Here is a 19,464-nt window from a genome sequence, read left to right on the forward strand (position 1 = left end):
AAAGAGGATGATAAAAGTCTGCCATGAATCAAATGGCAGTGGTGCCGCCAGCTGTAATCAAATCCTTATTGACAATTTGATGAAAAGTACCAGATGGGCTATGTTGAGATAAACAGAATTTTAACGGAGTCCAAATATTTTATGTTCCGAAATTTACTTGAACATTTCATTTAGAAACATCTCTTCCAATTTATGAGGCAAGGGTGTGGACTGAAATGAGTAATTTCCCAACTACCCTGAGGCAGACCAGATACAGGCCTACCTAAGTCATGGACAATTTTCATCATCCTCTTGGGGTTCTAGAACAGTGTGGAAACCAGGAGAAGGAGGTACCTGCTATGTGGACTGCTGACAGAGGGTCCAGGCTGTGAGAGACTACATTTGCCTCGTGGCTGTTTGCAATGAACAGGGGGTAAAGAAAGAAGAATGTTCAGTCCAGGCAAATAAAGACAAGCTACTAATGAAAATTCAACTAAAAGTGCAGCAAAGGAAAAATAAATCAAATGAAATGATCAGTACCCATGAATTAAGGAAACTGGCTTTTCTTTTGTTGAAGAAGTGAAATAAATTTACATCTATGTGATTAGCCACTGATAAAACATAAATTGGGATTCTGGAGTCCACACTAGGATGGGCATATTTCTCTTGACTTTTCGTGGTAGAAACACATGTGTATATTTACATACAATAAAGGTAAAATGCAGTATGCCATACCACGTATTTCAAAGACACTTTACGTATTTTTTTTTTCATCTTTTAGAATACTAAAACAGTGTTAAAATTCTTGGCCCATAAGAAATAACAATGGCAATATGAGATTGGTCTTTGTAGTGATGAAGCCCACCTTAAATATTCAAGTTAAAGAAAGGTTAAAATTTGACTTGAAAAGCCAGTATTCCTTTACATTCTTAAACTAGGATCTATAGGAAACTAGTGAATGTAGTAAAAAAAAAAAAAAATCCTAAAAAAGATAATACATTTATCAGCATAGAACATAAATGTTTATAACAAAAAAAAGTCAAATGAAATCACAACTTCTAAAAACTAAGGAAAAATGGAATGAATATAATCATAAAGCTGGACAAAAAATATATAACAAAACAAAAAACAATCTTCTAATTACACAGAGAAATCAAGGCATAGAGGGTAGCAGGGGCTGAATTTGTCCTTTCATCCTCTTTGTGTTCAGTGAGGCAGCCCCCGCCAAGGCCTGTGGGTGAGTTGTTGCCATCTTAGGGGCGGGACAATTGCCGCAAACCTTCAGGACCACCACCCAGAAGCGGCTTAGCTTGAGAGTCAACAGAACCTCCACTTGCCTTAACGAGTCAATGGCTCACAGGCGTTCACGGTTCTGTGCACCTCCAGCCCAGGCGCCACTGCAAGTGGTGGCCTACCTTTTAAGATAGTTGTGGCAGCCGTGGCTTGAAGAAAGGAGCCACCAAAGGGACAAACGGGCACCATTCTCGAAATTTTCTTATTTGAGGAAGAAAAATAAATGCTCTCCCTGCATACCAGCCACACGTTGAGTCCTGATTTTTTTGAAAACCAGAATCGCTCTTTTCCATTCCTGAGCACATGCTGGGAGGGGATGTGGCAGGGCGGAGGAAGCGTGCTACCCTGTGTGACAGCCCTCCTCTGGAGGGGACGCCTGCCTGTGAACCCTGTGGTGGGTGCAAATGCCGTCACTCCCCAGTGTTCCCTCCCACGGGCCAACTGAAAATGACCAGTGGAAAGTTACCGTTTTCTGTCTGTTTGGGGTGCTCCTTCCTGATGTGGGACTCACAGACCCTGAGGTGTCCAGTTCATCAGCAGAAGACCAGGAAGACAAATCCTATGTGGGAGAAAGATTCTGTTAACAACTCCACCTCCCAGACCCACGGGGGCCCCGTGTTGTACCACACTATCTCCCACTGCATCTCCATCCAGCCCGTGTCTCCACCATAAAAACCAAACCATTCCTTGGGAAACATGGAACCAGACAGAAACAAGAGGAATAGGGCCAAATTCTTCTAGTGTGTTGGGATTTCCTAGTTGTCTGTTTGGCTGTTCTGGAAAATACAGCTATGATTTTGTTATTGCTAAGTTTCACTTATAGCTTTATTATTTCTTGGAGACATGGATGTGAATGAATTGATACTGGTTTGGGAGGGGAGGAAACCTGCCGTAGAGCCTGCTGGTCACTCAGCCTGAACAGAAATCAATATATTCCAGTTAGAAACAAAAGATAGTCATCCAGGGGTCTGCCTTTTCGCATTAGAGAGACTTTATTATTTTGGACACTGCTGCTATTCAGAGTAGATTGTTCTTTTGCAACTTACAGCAGGGCAAAGTGTGTGTTCACGGCAGGGTTTCCCAACAGAATGGTTGAAATCTTACCAGGCATCATCACACTTGTAAATGCATTTCTCAAAACCAATAATACCACAATGGAGGCGATTGTAGAAAAAATATAAAAAATTAAATAAGCAGAGGACCATTTTTTAATGGTTTTTTTTTTCCTGTATACATAATGGAGAATTCATGCCTGAGAGGGGTTAAATACAAAACCCAGATACAACAATTGGTTTGCTCTACCATGGCTGTGTAACTAAAGTATGTAAATTCTTAAACAGCATGAAATAAAATGCCACAGCAGTTGTGGCAATAGCATTAGTAACGATGACAAGAGAGCTTTTGGATTTAATAGAATCAAAAGCAGTGTCCTGTTGTAAAAGTTTACGTGGCTGCTTTTTTATTTTGAGATAAGACTTGTAAGAGCAGTGGCTGAAAGAAGACACTCCATTCTGACAAGTACTATATTTAAAGTCTTTCTAAAATGCCTGAAGATGATGCTTCTTTGGTCTCCAGTAAGAAACGCTACATGATGATGTCTGTTTAGAGCTTACCTGCTGACTACTTGACACGTCTAATAACTTCTCCAGTTCCTTGATATGACGACTGACCTCCTTCAAGAGAAGTTTGAGCCGATTTCCAATAACATGGACTTTTTCTTTGGCTTCTAAACAGTCTGTTCCTTCAGCATTCACCAGTAGTTGGCAAGACATGTCTTGCAAAGAGGCTACTCTGAGTTGGGATTCCAACAGCTCATGCTTTATTTGCTATGCATACAAAAATAAATAATTTTTCTAAGCATTTTTGATAAATGGCAAAACTCCAAAAGTGCAGAATGAGATCAACTTAACTTGGTGGGAAATTATACCTGAGCATCAAACGTGGAGCTCACACACTAAAGGATGCAGCAGCTCATGGCCTGAGTTCTACTCCTGCCTCTGCCAAAAATATTCTATAAGACCCCTGACCCTCTCTGATCTCAGTTTGATTTGACGTCTGGTCGACAGTGTTATTGGAAGGTTCGAATTGGTTAATGTATATATGACAGTACTTAAAATGTAGATTAGTATGCAAGTGAGACATAAGATAGTCTTTTAAACAGAAAAGTACAACATCAAATACAGCAAAACAGAAGTATGTCTAGGTATCCTCTGATATCTAGTCAAGATTTTTTTTTAAAAAGGGGTGATTCATCATTCACAGCTTAATGCCAGAGGTCAAAGTGAAGTAACAATGCAGTTCCACAGCTATTTCCTCTAGGTTTCTAAGACTATTATGGTACTGAATTAAAAGGTACCAATTCTGTAGTTTAGGTGAGTGTTAAATGTTAAGACATAACATTTTAAAAATACAAAGAACTACAAAGTGCATAGTATTTTCTTCTAATGGAACTCAAATATGCTTCCTTATCTTCTATAAAGTCACTTAAATACACTGTACATTATATTGTCCAAAGATCCTCGTACAAGGGGCTACCAGTTAATTTCCTTTTGAATTTAGTGCTAGAAAAAGTTTCTCCTTCCTTGAGAACTGTTATGTTTTGTTTTTGTCAGATAATGAAAGTAAGTTTACTCCTTGTTTCCCATTTTGTCTTAGCTTTCAGAAAACTTGATGCTAAGATTCATGTTTAATCTGCTATATTTAATTCCTCTTTAAAAGAGTTGGCTGGATGCGGTGACTCATGCCTGTAATCCCAGCACTTTGGGAGGCTGAGGCGGGTGGATCACCTGAGGCCAGGAGTTCGAGGCCAGCCTGGTCAACACAGTGAAACCCTGTCTCTACTAAAAATACAAACATTAGCGAGGCGTGGTAGTGCACACCTGTAGTCCCACCTACTCAGGAGGATGAGGCAGGAGAATCGGCAGGAGAATTGCTCCAATCCCGGAGGTGGAGATTGCAGTGAGCTCAGATTGCACCACGGCACTCTACCCTGGGCAACAGAGCGAGACTGTCTCAAAAAACAACAACAAAAACAAACAAACAAAGACTTAATTGTCTCGTTCTATTCTAATATTTTAATGAACTTTTATTATAAGCCACCAAATATACTTTTGGGCCACAGATGTAACATAAAGTTTAAATTAAGCTGCCTTAATAAACACAAGCTAATTAAGATTGATTGAGAACACAGGCCGGGCGCGGTGGCTCAAGCCTGTAATCCCAGCACTTTGGGAGGCCGAGACGGGCGGATCACAAGGTCAGGAGATCGAGACCATCCTGGCTAACACGGTGAAACCCCATCTCTACTAAAAAATACAAAAAAACTAGCCGGGTGAGGTGGCGGGCGCCTGTAGTCCCAGCTACTCGGGAGGCTGAGGCAGAAGAATGGCGTGAACCCGGGAGGCGGAGCTTGCAGTGAGCTGAGATCCGGCCACTGCACTCCAGCCTGGTCGACAGAGCAAGACTCCGTCTCAAAAAAAAAAAGAGAACACTAAGATTTTTACAATTCAGCAGGTATCATCTGGCAGATTCTAAAGCTTCTAAATCAGATTCTAAAGCTGGCAGATATCACCTTCTATGCACATGCTTGCTTTACCAAGATTGGAAACCACAGGGAGTTAAAAAAAAGTATAAAATAGAGAGTATAATGCAAAAAGTTAAAAAAAAAATAACACTTACCACTTATATCCATTTTCTACAAATGAAATGCAACCCTGCTAAAAATAACTAGAGGCTGCCAGAGTTCACACATCTTACCATAAGCTGTTTGTGATGGTCCTGAAGTATCTCTGCATCAAGGTTAGAATCAATAGGGACAATTTCATTTTTCCTTCTGTCAATGTTCTCCAACATAAGAAGCAAATCATGGCTCATTTCATGGAAACCCTACAGAAAACAGTTTAAAGTAACTGTAGATAAAATATTTTTATTTCTCTCACAACTTAAATGTCTTTCAACTGCCACCATTAGCAAACACACATTGGTTTTAAGAACGTACATTCAACTCCTTTCTGAGGAAGGCACTGGTGCTTTTGCAATGACCTGATCACGAGTTCACGTTCTTACCAAAAGCATCTAATTTATTACTTGGAGGAAAATTTAGACAAAAAGAAAATTGGCATCAAAATACCTTATTTATGAAAAAAGGGTAGTGCTATTATATAGTTTAGAAGGAAGCAACTCTGCTGCCCTCTCTTCTCTGTGTATTCAAATCTTTCCATCTTTTAAGGCCTACCTAGGCTTAATCTCATATCTCCTTCATTCATTTATTCATCTATTTATTTATTCAACATGCAGTTACTAAAGATCTCCTACAGATAAGGCACTGTACTAGGAGTGGGTGCAGAGGTGAAACAGCAGTTTAGGTACCTGCTTTCAAGGAACTATTACTCTTGGGGCACATATAAACCTGGAGAGCAGGGCTTTCTATTGTGCTCAGAATATGATCCAATCTCCTGGCTTGGACCTACAAAGCCATCTGGTTCCTGACCACCTCCTCAGTCTTTCTTATCACTCCCTGGCTCGGCTCACTGACTACACTCTGGTCACAATGACCTCTTTTCTGTTCCTAAAGACACTAAGTCATTTCCTGCTTCTGGGCCTTTCCATTTATTCTATCACCTTCATAGCAACATCCTTCCAATGTTAGCTCAAAGAGCCAAATAAATTCCCTGACTACCCTCTCAAAGTGGCTTTTCTCAGTTACTTTTATCGTCCATGTCTGTAAGTATCTTGTTTAACTATTTACTTGCATTTTATTGATCTTGTCATCCCCAACAAAAGCAGCGGCCATGCTTTATTCAATGTTTTAGCACCACATCTGTCATACAGTGGATGCCCAGCAAGTAATTACAGTATGAATGGATAAATAATATTTGTAATGCTCACTTTGATGTTCAAGAAAGGCTTGCCCAGTAAATATCTGTTAAATAAATAAAGGAAATAAACGAATGAGTCATAGAAGGAGCGTTGGGACTGAGATAAACATGAGGAATAGTCTCTTCTTATCTGTACAGGTGATAGGATCTAGAGATTTTGAACATGGTCTTGAACATGTAGAAATGCTCCGGTAAAATGAAAACTTTGAGCACAAGGTTATCTCACTGAAATACTGACTTTGGGGAGCAACTGCATCCCTCTAGAAACCATGACACATCAAGTCACACACTCAGCTAAACCGCTAATGTCTGGCTCTGAGTCATCTCCTGCCCAAAGCTCTACAGACCTGGCACTGCATCAGGGCATCCTGCAGTAGGCCCCGCCACTCCTCCAGCAGAGAACACACTCGGTCCCAGCGCCCATTCATCTGTGACAAGCGATCCTGCAGGTCCCGACTCTCCTTGCTGTCAGCCTGGGTGAACTCAGGGCTGCAGAGATTGATGGAGAGGATGATGGCTTTGCGGTGGTCCACAGCTTTCTGGAGCTCCTGAAAAGAACAAAAAAGACAAACAAGGACAATAATGACGAAGATATTTTCCCTTGAAAATGTTTCACCTGAATGAAAAGATTCATTAATTTAAACTGGCCTTAGCAGGATGGCTAGGTAAAAGACAGAGGGAGCACACTACTGATAACTGTATGGCAGTTGGAAGAAATGAATTAGATGAGTACTTAACAACATGGACGAATCTTAAGAAAACAGGGTATAGAGTGAAAAAGTCAGAAACAGAATGTTACGTGGAACACAACAGCCTCGATACATTCACACACACAAATCCACATTTTTAAAGAATATATCTGAACAAAGAATGTCTGCTAAATATTTCAGAATAGCTACCATTTTGAAAATCAAATGGGAACTTAGAGTTCAGCCAGGGTAGGGGTTGCAGTGGGGAGGACTAAAGAGAAGTGGAGTCTTGTAGGAAGCAACAATAATGCTGGGCAATGGCCTCATTAAGGAGTATGATTGAGTCCACACTCTGTACAGAGGTTCAACCACAACGAAACTCAAATGTGTGGGCCTAAAAATGAAGCAAAGAAAGCAGACATCAGGGCCCTGGACTCCAGATGTACTGAATCTGCAGGTTCAGTGGCCCGCAGGCTGAGAATACTGCCTGTGCCACAAGCCACACTGATGTGAAGGTAGAATGAATTGCGTATTTCATGAGCTAACCAGTTAGGTTTGATTTCACAAAAACCAGGTGACTGATTTTTGGCTTTGTGCATTTCCAAAATATCCAATGCTCAATTCCAAGAACTTGAGCACAGGAGTCTGTATTAGTAATTGAGTATCTGGATACTGTTTTAAATGCCCCAATCCAGTTAGGGTGAGAGATCCTGGAAGTCACATTGACCTATACTGCATTTTGAAATCATTTCTCACTAGTCCTGCTATGTTCCCAATCTGTCTTCATTTGTCACTTTTCAATAGGTTCTTAACATACTGTAGAATAGATTCAATCACACAGACAACATGGGTTTAAGAGACACTGTGAAAATACTCGATTATTCCACAGATTTTTTCAGAGAAAATACAGACAGGAAGGATCAGGAGAAAGTACAAAGGAGGGTGTCTTTTTTCTTGTTATGCAGGATGACTTTCAAGGTCTTATTTCCCTATGCTAATCTCTCTAAGGTCTCAGACCCTGGCCAGCATTTGCTTCATCAACTTTTTAAGGAATCTGTTTATAATGCAACACTGCCTTACTAGAGTAATTTAGGGACTCCAGATAAAAATGCATTTCATAATGCAGATATTGTAAATCTCCCACGTGGTACTTTGTCCTGAAATTCATCGGGTAATGTAGAGGCCTTTCTATAAGGATGCACCTTTTGGATCACCTGGAGGGGAGATTCATTTCTCTTGTTTGAAGTTTTCTATCTTTGAAAATTTGAAACAGGCCAGGCGCGGTGGCTCACGCTCGTACTCCCAGCAATTTGGGAGGACGAGGCCGGTGGATCACTTGAGATCAGGAGTTCGAGACAAGCCTGGCCAACATGGCGAAACCCTGTCTCTACTAAAAATACAATAAATAGCCGGGCATGGTGGTGCATGCCTGTAGTCCCAGCTACTCAGGAGGCCGAGGCAGGAGAATCACTTGAACCCAGGAGACGGAGGTTACAGTGAGCCAAGCGCACGCTAGCCTGGGTGATAGAGTGAGACTCTGTCTCAAAAATAAATAAATAAATAAATAAATAAATAAATAAATAAATAAATAAATAAAATAAAACAAAATCACACAATCACTAAAAGAAAGCCAAAAAACATCAACCCCAAATTAAAAGTATATACTAAAACCACAGAAACACAAAAGCAGCACACACTTCATTCCTTATCCCGACCTCTGAGAGCCTGGGTAGCTACATTTTGAGGAGCAGCACATCTTAAGGCTGTCCAAACAGGAAAAAAAAAGCACTGATGGGTTTTAAAAACAAACTGAGCTCTCAGTTCATGAGATGCTCACAACCGTCTCCATATATTAAAGCATTTTAGTATTTGGGTTAAGGAGGATTTTAAAATCTAGACTGGAGTTAAGTAAGGGAAGTTAACTTGTGTACTATATCCTGTGGGCCAAACCAAAATCAAATGCAAATGCCAGGTGTTTCACCACAATTACTCTATAGTTTTATTTATTACAGCAAAAATTGCTTCTACCACTACTGCAATCAATTTCAGAAGTTTCCCTTACTTAAGGTCAAATAATTTCATTACGTTCCCCCATAAATTCACACAGATACAATTTTGGAGAGGATTTCTCTCCAGCTCTAGATATAGACCTGTAGGACCCTGGTCATTCTGTATTTCCCTTACAAAGAGCTCTCATGGGTCCCAGAAGTACCTGGATGCTTCATGAAATTTTAATTGGGCATTTCTTAAAATATCGATTCATTAAATAGTGCATGATTATTTACATGGTGGATAGTTCTACAACATGGTCCCCTTTTCTGCCCTTGAAAACCATCTTTTGGCCGGGCACGGTGGCTCACCCCGTAATCCCAACACTTTGAGAGGCCGAGGTGGGTGGATTACCTGGGGTTAGGAGTTCGAGACCAGCCTGGCCAACATGGCAAAACCTCGTCTCTACTAAAAATACAAAAATTGGCCGGGCTTGGTGGCGTGCACCTGTAATCCCAGCTACTAGTAGGGCTGAGGCAGGAGGATCCCTTGAATCTGGGAGGCAGAGGTTGCACTGAGCTGAGATCATGCCACTGCACTCCAGCCTGGGCAAGACAGCGAGATTCCGTCAAAAGAAAGAAAGAAGGAAAAAAGGAAAGAAGGAAGGAAGGAAGGGAGGGAGGAAGGAAGGGAGGAAGGGAGGGAGGGAGGGATGGACCGAAAGAAGGAAAGAAGGGAGGGAGGGAGGGAAGAAAGGAAGGCAGGCAGGCAAGAAGGAGAGAAAGAAAGAAAACCATCTTTGTGGAACACAGGAATTTGGGATGGCTAGAGGTGAAGAGAGCATTCTCACTCATTTTTGTTAGATCCATTTTTTGCTGCTGTATAAGAGCAGCTCAAACTAAAGGTGCCATCTGCACAGTCGTTCATGCGGTGGCTCTCTGTTTGTCTGCCATGGAAAAGGCAAGGGGCAGCTACCTTGAGCTTTTTGATCTGGAGCTCGATTGTCTGGATGTCAGTGCTGAGTTCCAGACGCTGGAGCTGTTCCAGCTCCTCCTCCGTGTCCCCCAGCCAGGCCCAGATGCTGTTCAAGTCCGAGTTAAACTGCTGCCACTTCTGGAGGTTCTGCTTCATCCTCAACTCCTTGCTCAATGCCTGGGCCTGGAGAAGCTCCCATCGGTCAATCACACCTGGCAAGACATGCAGAGAACAGCGAGGTTATTTTCCTCCACACGCGACGATTACGAAATGCTTTAAACATAGGTTGGCAGCTAACTTTAAATAGCAACAGAAATAAAAGTAATTCCACTGGGCATTTTCGTTGTTGTCATCTGGAAATAACAGCTACATGGCTACAATGACTGTGTTTTTTCTATTTGTATTTCTAATAATAATGAAGCAAAAAAGTTAGCTACATGGGCGTTAACAGTGTAAAGAGCTTTATGAAGTCATAAGCAGTCATGCGCACGAAGTAGCATTCAATTCTTGGATCCTGTCTACAACAGAGCTCTGAGCACACACATATAAAATGTCTGATTAGATATGTGAGAAACGGTACATTACAATAATTGGAACATGAGAGCTGCGGTGACAGTGCACGCCTGTAATCCCAGCTACTCGAGGGGAAGTGGGAGGATTACTTGAGCCCACGAGTTGGAGTCTAGCCTGGGCAACATGGCGAGACTTCATCTCAATATTAAAAATAATAATAATAATAAATGAAACAAGGGCAAACACTACCACGATGGCATGCGTCACCCCCCTCACTGTCAAAGGAGACTGCTACAACTTGGAAGGAAGTTCTCGGGATAGAACGGTGTAGAAGAAGGCCAAGCAACCTAAGTGGAACTTGGCTTTTAACAAAGTGCTTCAGGATCTTCTATTTCATTCACTCTTGAACTAGACACTACGCACTCACCAGCCGTTTGGGTTTCGGTACTATGCAGGTTAACAAAGCCAGGAAGGCTCTCCTCTTCCTCCTTCAGTTTGTGCTCCAGTCTCTTCACAGAGTCTATACTGCCACTGCATTCGCCCAGCAGTTTCATCTGTTCAGACATAAACAACCGGCCCCTGTCACCCAAATCTTCATGAGTGCAAAAACTTTAGGGGAAAATATCTCTGTACTTTCTCAGCAAGAGAAGTGTCTGTGTTTGGCCCCTCTGTGCCACTCTGGTAAAAATAAGCCAAGATGGACGAGTGTGGTGTCTCAGGCCTGTGATTCCAGCACTTTGGGAGGCTGAGGAAAATGGATTGTTTGAATTCAGGAGTTTGAGACCAGGCTGGGCAACATGGAGAAACCCTGACTCTACAAAATATACAAAAAACTTGGCTGAGCATGGTGGCGTGCATCTGTAGTCTCAGCTACCTGGGAGGCCGAGGTGGATCACCTGAGCCCGGGAGGTTGAGGCTACAGTGAGCCATGATTGTGCTACTGCCCTAAGCCTATGCAACAGTATGAGACCCAGTCTCAAAAAAAAAAAAAAAAAAGAAAGAAAAAAGAAAAAAGAAAAAAGAAGCAGAGGTAGGCTGGGCATGGTGGCTCCTGCCTCTAATCCCAGCACTTTGGGGGCCGAGGTGAGAGGATCAGTTGACCCTAGGAATTCAAGACCAGCCTGGGCAACATGGTGAGACCCTGTCTCTATAAAATATTTTTAAAAATTAGCCAGGCATGGTGGTGAGCACCTGCAGTCCCAGCTATTCAGGGTGTTAAGGTGAGAAGGTTGCTTGCACCCAGGAATTAAGCTGCATGCAGTGGGCTAAGATCATGACACCACACTCAAGCCTGGGTGACAGAGTGTGAGACCCCGTCTCTTAAAAAAAAAAAAAATTAAATAAGCAAAGTTCAAAAACACGCCTTTTAAACAGGTGATGCATTCACATATACAAAAAGCAATGCCTTAAAGATGTACTTTGCATACATGATTTTGCATGAGAAGTCCTTGAAGTTTCTTTAAGATTCATGAATCAAAACAGATTAAACCAAACTGCGATTTAAAACTCAGAGCCCTCAGCTGGCAATGCAGCATGTAATTTTTGGCAAGTTGCTCCCTCTTTCTCTTTCTTAAAATGAAACATGGGAATGTTAATGTTACCACAAATCTCATGGGAACTTTCTTGCATTAAATAATTAAAATACTTAAAATTATAGAGCAATATTAAAGCCAGCTGTTTTAGCAAAAAATGTAAGCAATGTTTAATAGGCATCAAGGGACTAAATTCTAAAGTCAAAGAAAAGCTTCAAAATTCATTTTTAATATCAGACACAGTATTCAAAGATTAAAAGAACAAATCATTTCAAGATACTCCTGCTGTGCTTACCATAAAGCCTTTAACAAATCACAATGCCATTAAGTTACTTTGATTACTTTTGATTGAGGTTAAGTGTAATCCCAGTGATGTCAGTATAATTATCATAAAACTATATCATAGGTATTTTTAAAAAGTGGCTTCACTATAATAGAAATTGGTATAATAGGCCAAACTGAACAGGAAACAAACTCATGATTGACGGCTCTTCTGTAATTGTGAAGATAATAAAATCAACATACATGGCTAGAACAGTTTTCTTCCCTAATTTCAAAAAGTAGAACATATGAGTTGTGACCAGACTTGGGGAAATTCATTTTTCTTTCCTTGTACTAAGCAGTCTTTCGGATATGAAAGAAGACGTGAGGCAGAGAAGAGACTGGCTTTAAAATTATCTTCCTTAAGTATGTGTAGGAAAACAGGTAGTTCTCTAGGGAAAATTAACTGGTCAGTAACTCGAGTAGGGCAAATAACGCTCTGTTAGACTTTATCATACACAGCCAATAGCTGCCTAGATAGAACACAGCCAATAGCTGCCTAGATATCCCATGCCTTGCTATCTTGTCTCCAAATCTCTCTTGTTAGAACTGTTTTCTTCAGAATGCGCACACTAAAAACAGAAGAGAAAAACATTCCCAAGGTCATTCGGTGAACCCAGGAAAAGAACTACAAAAAACAAAACAAAAAACAAAAAAATCCCAAAAACTGCATGAACTGCATGTTAGTAATCTATTAGCTAAAATCTGCTGCTCCAAGGTTAACCTTGGTCCAAATTATTAGTTGAATTTGGAAAAATGCCTAATGACGTTTGGGAGCCAAAGTATTTTGCTGCTCTCAATGAAAATGGAACAGGTTTGTCATTACAACAGTTTTGTGGGCCTAAAAACAGACAAGTTCTACTCAAATGGTAACTTAATAACAGGGCTTGGCTTTGCACATCTAGGTTCATGAGTTCAAGGGCAGCATGGTATTCAGAGACCACATAAAGCCCTTATGCTGCAGACGAACTGTTCTTTGACCTAGAACTGTGGTTTTGTACAGGTCAGAATGAGGATGGCCAGGATACTTACGTAGCCTTTGTAGCTGGTGTCTAGCTCTGGCCCCGTGGGAGTTTTGCTGCGAATGATATTTTCGGTTTGCTGTATCTGAAAGCGGCTATCATCCAGGGCTTTGCCCAGTTGTCGGATCTGTGACTCTAGGGCGCTGTGGTCCCCTGCGGTGGCAACCATAAGAATCTTTACCGGACAAACTATTTGACTTATTTAAAGCTTGTTATTCAAGGAGAAGTTTCAGAAATGATTTCAGTTACAGTAGTACAGAAATGGCAGGTGTAGGTAATTACAAAGCAAATTTAGTACCATCGTGCCGGTGGGTTAGACATTAAAATGGCGAAACCAATGAAGGTGCTTGACTGAGAGCCCTAGCAGACTGGACGTCGCAAAACGGCTCTTCAGTCAGTTTTGAACAGCTTCGTGCACCTATCCCTCTTCAAGCTGAACCCCTGATCATCTGAATGTTGTCAGTGTGGAAGGCCTTTCTAAAAATCTGCAATGGTGTCTGCTGCATCTCAGTAAGGAGAAAGCTGTTCTTTTCTCATGCTCTTTCTGCTGTTGCTTAGTGAACAGGGGAAGGTCCTCCCTCTGATTTTTCTTTGTGCACCTCAGGGGAAGATAGTGTCACGAAAGGCTCAGGTAGATCCATCATTTACTGAAGGCATAAATTCATTAATCAAGAAAAGAGTGCCTCAGAATAGATATATACAGAGATATCAAACTAGCAATGACTTGCTTTTATCTAAGATCTGAAACAAAACCAGGAGGAACGCTAAGATTTTAGCATTTCCACCTAGGCAGGTTCTTACTCATAGCCTAGAATTCTGGCTCATTCTCCTCTCAAAGTTGTAACATTTCTTTGTAAAATTATAGTGTGTATGTGTGTGTGTGTGTGTATCAAAATCTTTGAACTACACAGGAACATTTGATAATCAAAGTGAAGCTAGCATGGGGTGAAAGCAGAACAAATATTAGTAAGCCTTATTAAATGTATTTGTTTCTAAAAAAGGCCTTCTAGATACACCTAGGAGAGGTCTCTCCCTGGGAATCACCCTCTTAGTAATGTTACTTTGCTTTCTGTCCCTTCAGTTTTCTTCAAAAACGGAAGTGTAAACTAGTAACTCCATGATTCAGTATCATATCACTGTGTTCAAACTCTATCCCCCCTACACCCCCCATCACTGATTCTGAACTGCTGAACTACAGTTCGTCTAATATAACACTAAGCAAAACTAGTTCCGTTTTTCTTTCTTTAATTCTTCTTGTTTCAGGAACAGTTCTGTCCTTATCTATGGCTAAACATACCGTGGAATACATTTTTCATTTCAAATTATAAGAGTTCTTAAATTAAAATTACATATATTGTTTAGAGATGAAATCTGATCTTGTCCCTGTCTCCTATGGGATTCCTGAGATGGGGAGGATAAAGTAGTGGATGTGCCCAAGGTCACTCATGCACGCTGGCGGACTTGGGACCACAGCCTGCACCCTGACTCTCCAGCCCCAGGTAGGTCTGTGCACAGTGAAGCTGAAGTTACCACACCACGTAGAACACCAGGGCACAGAGGCTGATGACTGGGTTTTCCGTCTCATATTTTCTGCTGTTAATGGGCTTGACAGGTCTATACTTAATGAGACCAATTACCATTTAACGAGTTGAGAAGTTATTTTGTTTCACTGGATTAGTGAAATCTTATTCTTGGTGTGGATTTAACCAGCTGTTTTTTCTAGTACAGCAGTAAGAGAGGAAGGCTGTGCCTTAACATGCTAGAGCCACAAAGCTGGGAGAGATACAGCAGATGTGCTAAGAGAGGAGGCTTATTATACAGGGGAGGCAGGGAGGCTGGCTCCGGCTTGTCGTGCCTACCAGAGGTATTTTTGATTGCATTTTCTGTGAGTTTTACATAGGCCTCAGGGCTTTCAGGGATCATTACATCTGCAAAAAAAGCACAGTCTAAGTTGACAGCTAAGTTTTGGAAACCTTGAATCCCTTGTGCAGGAAAATAACTTTCCTAGGGGAAAAAAAGGAAGTCAGTTATTCTAGACACAAAGTTCCTGAGTGCACAGAGGAGCATGCAGGCTCACCAAAGGTTTCCTGAAATGAATCATAAGAACTCACAGTGGGCCAGGCACGGTGGCTCACGCCTGTAATCCCAGCACTTTGGGAGGCTGAGGTGGGTGGATCACCTGAGGTCAGGAGTTTGAGACCAGCCTCAGCCTGGCCAACATGGTGAAACCCTGTCTCTACGAAAAATACAAAAATTAGCCAGGCATGGTGGCAGGTGCCTGTAATCCCAGCTACATGGGAGGCTGAGGCAGGAGAATCGCTTGAACCCGGGAGGCGGAGGTTGCAGTGAGCCGAGATCGTGCCACTGCACTCCAGCCTGGGCCACAGAGCGAGACTTCGTCTCAAAAAAAAAAAAAAGAGCTCACAGAGATTGAATTTTACAGATGAGAAAACTGAGGCACAGAGGAATTAAGTTCCTTATCCAAGTTTAAACAGAAACTTGGCAGAACTGAGATTTCAGCCCAGTCAGATTCCAGAGAAGCACTGTCCCATATATTTCTACGTGAACTATATATGTAATTTTAAAGGCTTCATAGCCACATTAGAAATGTAAAAAGAAACATAGAAAATTAATTTTAACACTCTATTAGATAGAGATTATAACATGTAAACAACATAATTATTATTAATATTTTATTTTCTTTCTTTGTACTAAGTCTCTGAAATTCATGTAAGCATGTTTTCCATGCGCAGCCCATCTCAATTTGCACAGTCCCATCTCAGAGCTCAACAGCCCCAATTGGCCAGTGGCTAGTTTTGGACAGCTCTGCTTCAGATGCCATACGCCTGACTAATAGGCCTTACTGTAAAGACAAAATAGAAATGAGAGAAATAATTTTCTTTTTAGAACAGTGTTATCCTTTGGGAATCTGATGTGAACTATCAGAACCAAACAGAAATCCCCAGATGTCCTTTTAGAGAATGTATGAGATGTATTTCCAAGTGCCACAAATCAGCCTCCAACTCTTTATTCTATTTTTATCCACCTTCCTTACAGAGTTCCTGTTTCTCTGTCCATCCCTTCACTGCATGTGCGGCTTGGGTGATGGTCCTTCTTGTTTTCCTTCACACACTCTTCCTGTGTGAGCTCCTCCGTGCACTCCAGGACCATTGCCATTTACTTGTGAATAACTACCCAATCAGCATTTCCGGCTTCTGCACTTCACACCTGTGCATCTATGACTGGACTTTTGCATTTGGATATTGCGCAGGGATCTCAAGATCAGGATGCACACAAGCAAACTCATCCCCTCCCTGCTCTCACAGCCCCACCTCCCTTGCCCAGCTGCACCCACAGTGCTCCTTCCCTCTTGTGGTCTTCAGGGCCTAGGACCACCTGCATCTTTCACCAAGATGCCCATCCCAGAAAATCGCCTCCATCCCAGTTCAACGGACTGAGAGTTAAGGAGAAGTCTTCTCTGTGTGGTTTCTCAAATCTCTCCCATTCTCTCCATTCCCAATGCTGCTTTCCCTAGTTCAAGCCACCACCCTACTTCTGTCTGAGGTTGTAAACGGTTTCATCTGAGCTCTCTCCCCCGAATATGCCCTTCTCCCTGTGGTATCCAGAAAAATACAACATGAAAATCTGCACATCCCTGAGGAGGGGGATCCCAGCACCTCCCTCCACAGATCCTGCTGTGGCTCCACAACCTTCAGGATAGGAGCCAAAGCTCTTTCCCATGGTGAACAGGCTGCCTCACAGCCAGGCTCTTCACTTTGTCCACTCCATGCCTGTCATTCCAGACAAACTGCTGATGATCAAAAGCACCAGGCCAATCACAAAGCAGGGAGGCTTCCCCTCCTTTCTTCCTCTAAGCACTACTGAGCCCACCTGACCAACTGCGATTCACCCACTGGACTCAGCTCCACGGTTTCTTTCCCGAAGCCTCTCCCAGGACTCCAGCTTTGTTGCCCCTGCTCGTGTGTCCTGTCACCACACTGCCATCTTAGCCCCAAACACTTCACACAGTGGTTTCTCACTGTGTCCCACCCTAGAGGGAAGCTCTGGGAGAAGGAGAGGACTGTGTATCCCTAGGACCTGGCAAAGCGCCTGTCACCTGCTACCACAAATCTATGTGGAATAAATCAATGGCCACACCAAAATTTGCATTTTATAATCACACTCATATCTAAGTGTTCACTTAGGTACAATTTCCCCGCATGGGAGAGGGAAGCAAATGATTCTGGATAGCTGTCATGTTTCCAGGGCAATATTAATTCCCTCTGACTTTCCTTTAAGCTGGCACACTGGCTCTCTCCTACCTGATAAGCCAACAGCTCCCCGGAGGTAGAAATCTTTGTCGTCCTGACTCTCTTCATCCTCAGAGGGCAGAGCTCTGGACACTGCAGACTCCAGGTCCCGACTGAGGTCATAGTCGTGGTCCCACTCCAGGGGGATGGAGTCCACACTAGCCGGGGTGTCTCGTCCCGACCGCTCGCTCCGGAGGGGCTGAGCGAGCGACAGGGAGGGGTTGGAGGAAGGCTGTGGAGAAAGCAGGCTGTCTGCAGAGCGGTCATGCCAGTGCAGGTCTGACAGAGCTGCAGAGTCTTCCAGCTCCAGCTCTCTGTCCGAGAGGTCGTGCTCATCATCTGGGAGCTAGAAGGGAAGTCAAGGCAACCCCGTCACTGCAGTGGTCAGACTAGCTTCTTATCTGGGCCACCTGCCTACCATGTGGGGACAATCTTTAACTTCTTCTGAGCAAATAAATAAGAATCTTCTGACCACAGAAATACAGGGGACAGTGCTGCCCTAGAGTTTGACTGTCCGGGTTGAAATCTGAGTTTTGCTGTGTACTTCCTGTTTAAGCTTGGATAAGGAACTTAATTCCTCTGGGCCTCAGTCTTCTCATCTATAAAGTGGGAATAAGACTCCCAGGCACCCCATAGGGTTTCTGTGAGGTAAAAAATTAAAGTCTTATAAATTATCCTACCTAAGCCTCAGTTTCATTGTTGGTAAAATGGGAATAACATTAAAACTTACTTCAAATAATTAATATAAGATTAAATAAATATTATAAAGAAAGGCAATCTACTACCATGCCTAACACACAACACCTACACACTGGCACGGATCGGAAATAAGAGCAAATTACTAAGACCTTAGCTTGCCCTTATAGCCCGGATATAAAATAGATTTGATCGTAGAAGATTCCAAATATTCTAGTAACATCTCTATAGGTAAGATGTGATTATGGTAGCAATTAGGAAAATGGAAGAATGAAAATTCACCTAAACCTAACCTCATCAATTGAGAAGCTGTTCACATTGCTTCCTTTTATCGTATTTCTTCTAGAGGCTTCCCTTATTTCTTCTAGAGGCTTCTCTAGAGCAGCGCCATTCCATATGTTTCTGTGATCAGAAGATTCTTATTTATCTTCCATAGAAGACAAGAGTCAAATGTTCTTCTAAACTCTTTGTATACATTAACTTATCTAACGCTCAAAACAATCCTTTGTACAGGGTAGTTACTGCTACTAAACCAGTTTCACATTTGAGGAAGCTGAGGCAAGAAGGGTGAAGTGAGTAGCTTGCTGAAGGTGACAGCGACAATGCAGGACAAAGCCAGGACTTGAACTCAGGTGCTCTGGCTCCAGAGTCTGGGCTCTCACCCACTGTACAACTCAATCCCACATGATTTATTCTCTTTAGATTTAATGACAACTAAGAAAATCAATATTACATACAGGCAGGCGGATCAGTTTCTTATGGTATCTTTCCACACGCCCGAAGACCTCCTGGCAGTACCGTCGGAGCTCGTCTAGTTCCTCCTCGATGATCGCCGCATCCAAGGGCTCACTCTTTTCTATCAGCTGTTCTCCTTGGGCAATTATCTGCTCAATCTTATTGTGGTTCAGTGAAATTTCCTGCTGGAAGGCCTAGGGAGTACAAATCTCATGTGATTTTGCTGTTGTTGCTTACAATGATATAAAAGAATCATAAAAGATGTATTTCTCATTACATTAAAAAAGACGTGTAGGGGCTATTTAATTGACCATATACAATCACAAGACAAGACCTTCTAAAGTAAAACATACACAGTTTCAGCCAGAACAGGAGTCATAAATAGAAACATTCGAATTCCATGATCAGAAAAGCGCTTTTGGCTAATAAAATTTACCGTTACAGGTAGTGTGGGTAGAGAGTAACAGGGAAAAATATTCAAACCTACTGTAAATTGACAGCTCTGGTTATCCCTGACAAAAGCAATGGTAATC

The 19,464-nt window shown here is 42.2% G+C and overlaps 1 protein-coding gene across 4 annotated transcripts in view; it reads right to left on the reverse strand.

Moving 5' to 3' along the window:
* The window catches only part of SYNE1 (spectrin repeat containing nuclear envelope protein 1), a 524,167-nt gene that overhangs the window by 8,797 nt on the left and 495,906 nt on the right, over positions 1–19,464 (reverse strand). For 3 of the 4 annotated variants that reach the window (XM_026454397.1, XM_023206131.1, XM_023206132.2), the window contains 11 exons: positions 18,934–19,125; positions 17,513–17,846; positions 15,050–15,118; positions 13,201–13,343; positions 10,743–10,869; positions 9,803–10,014; positions 6,497–6,697; positions 5,029–5,157; positions 2,886–3,098; positions 1,739–1,831; positions 334–392 (listed from right to left, as the gene is read on the reverse strand). In XM_026454397.1, coding sequence (XP_026310182.1) covers positions 334–392; positions 1,739–1,831; positions 2,886–3,098; positions 5,029–5,157; positions 6,497–6,697; positions 9,803–10,014; positions 10,743–10,869; positions 13,201–13,343; positions 15,050–15,118; positions 17,513–17,846; positions 18,934–19,125 — 1,772 coding nt within the window. The remainder of the gene's footprint in view (positions 1–333; positions 393–1,738; positions 1,832–2,885; positions 3,099–5,028; positions 5,158–6,496; positions 6,698–9,802; positions 10,015–10,742; positions 10,870–13,200; positions 13,344–15,049; positions 15,119–17,512; positions 17,847–18,933; positions 19,126–19,464) is intronic. The other variant, XM_023206133.1, reaches the window with a different exon arrangement.

Source organism: Piliocolobus tephrosceles, chromosome 5 (assembly GCF_002776525.5).
Source record: "Piliocolobus tephrosceles isolate RC106 chromosome 5, ASM277652v3, whole genome shotgun sequence".
NCBI classification, from domain to species: Eukaryota; Metazoa; Chordata; class Mammalia; order Primates; family Cercopithecidae; genus Piliocolobus; species Piliocolobus tephrosceles.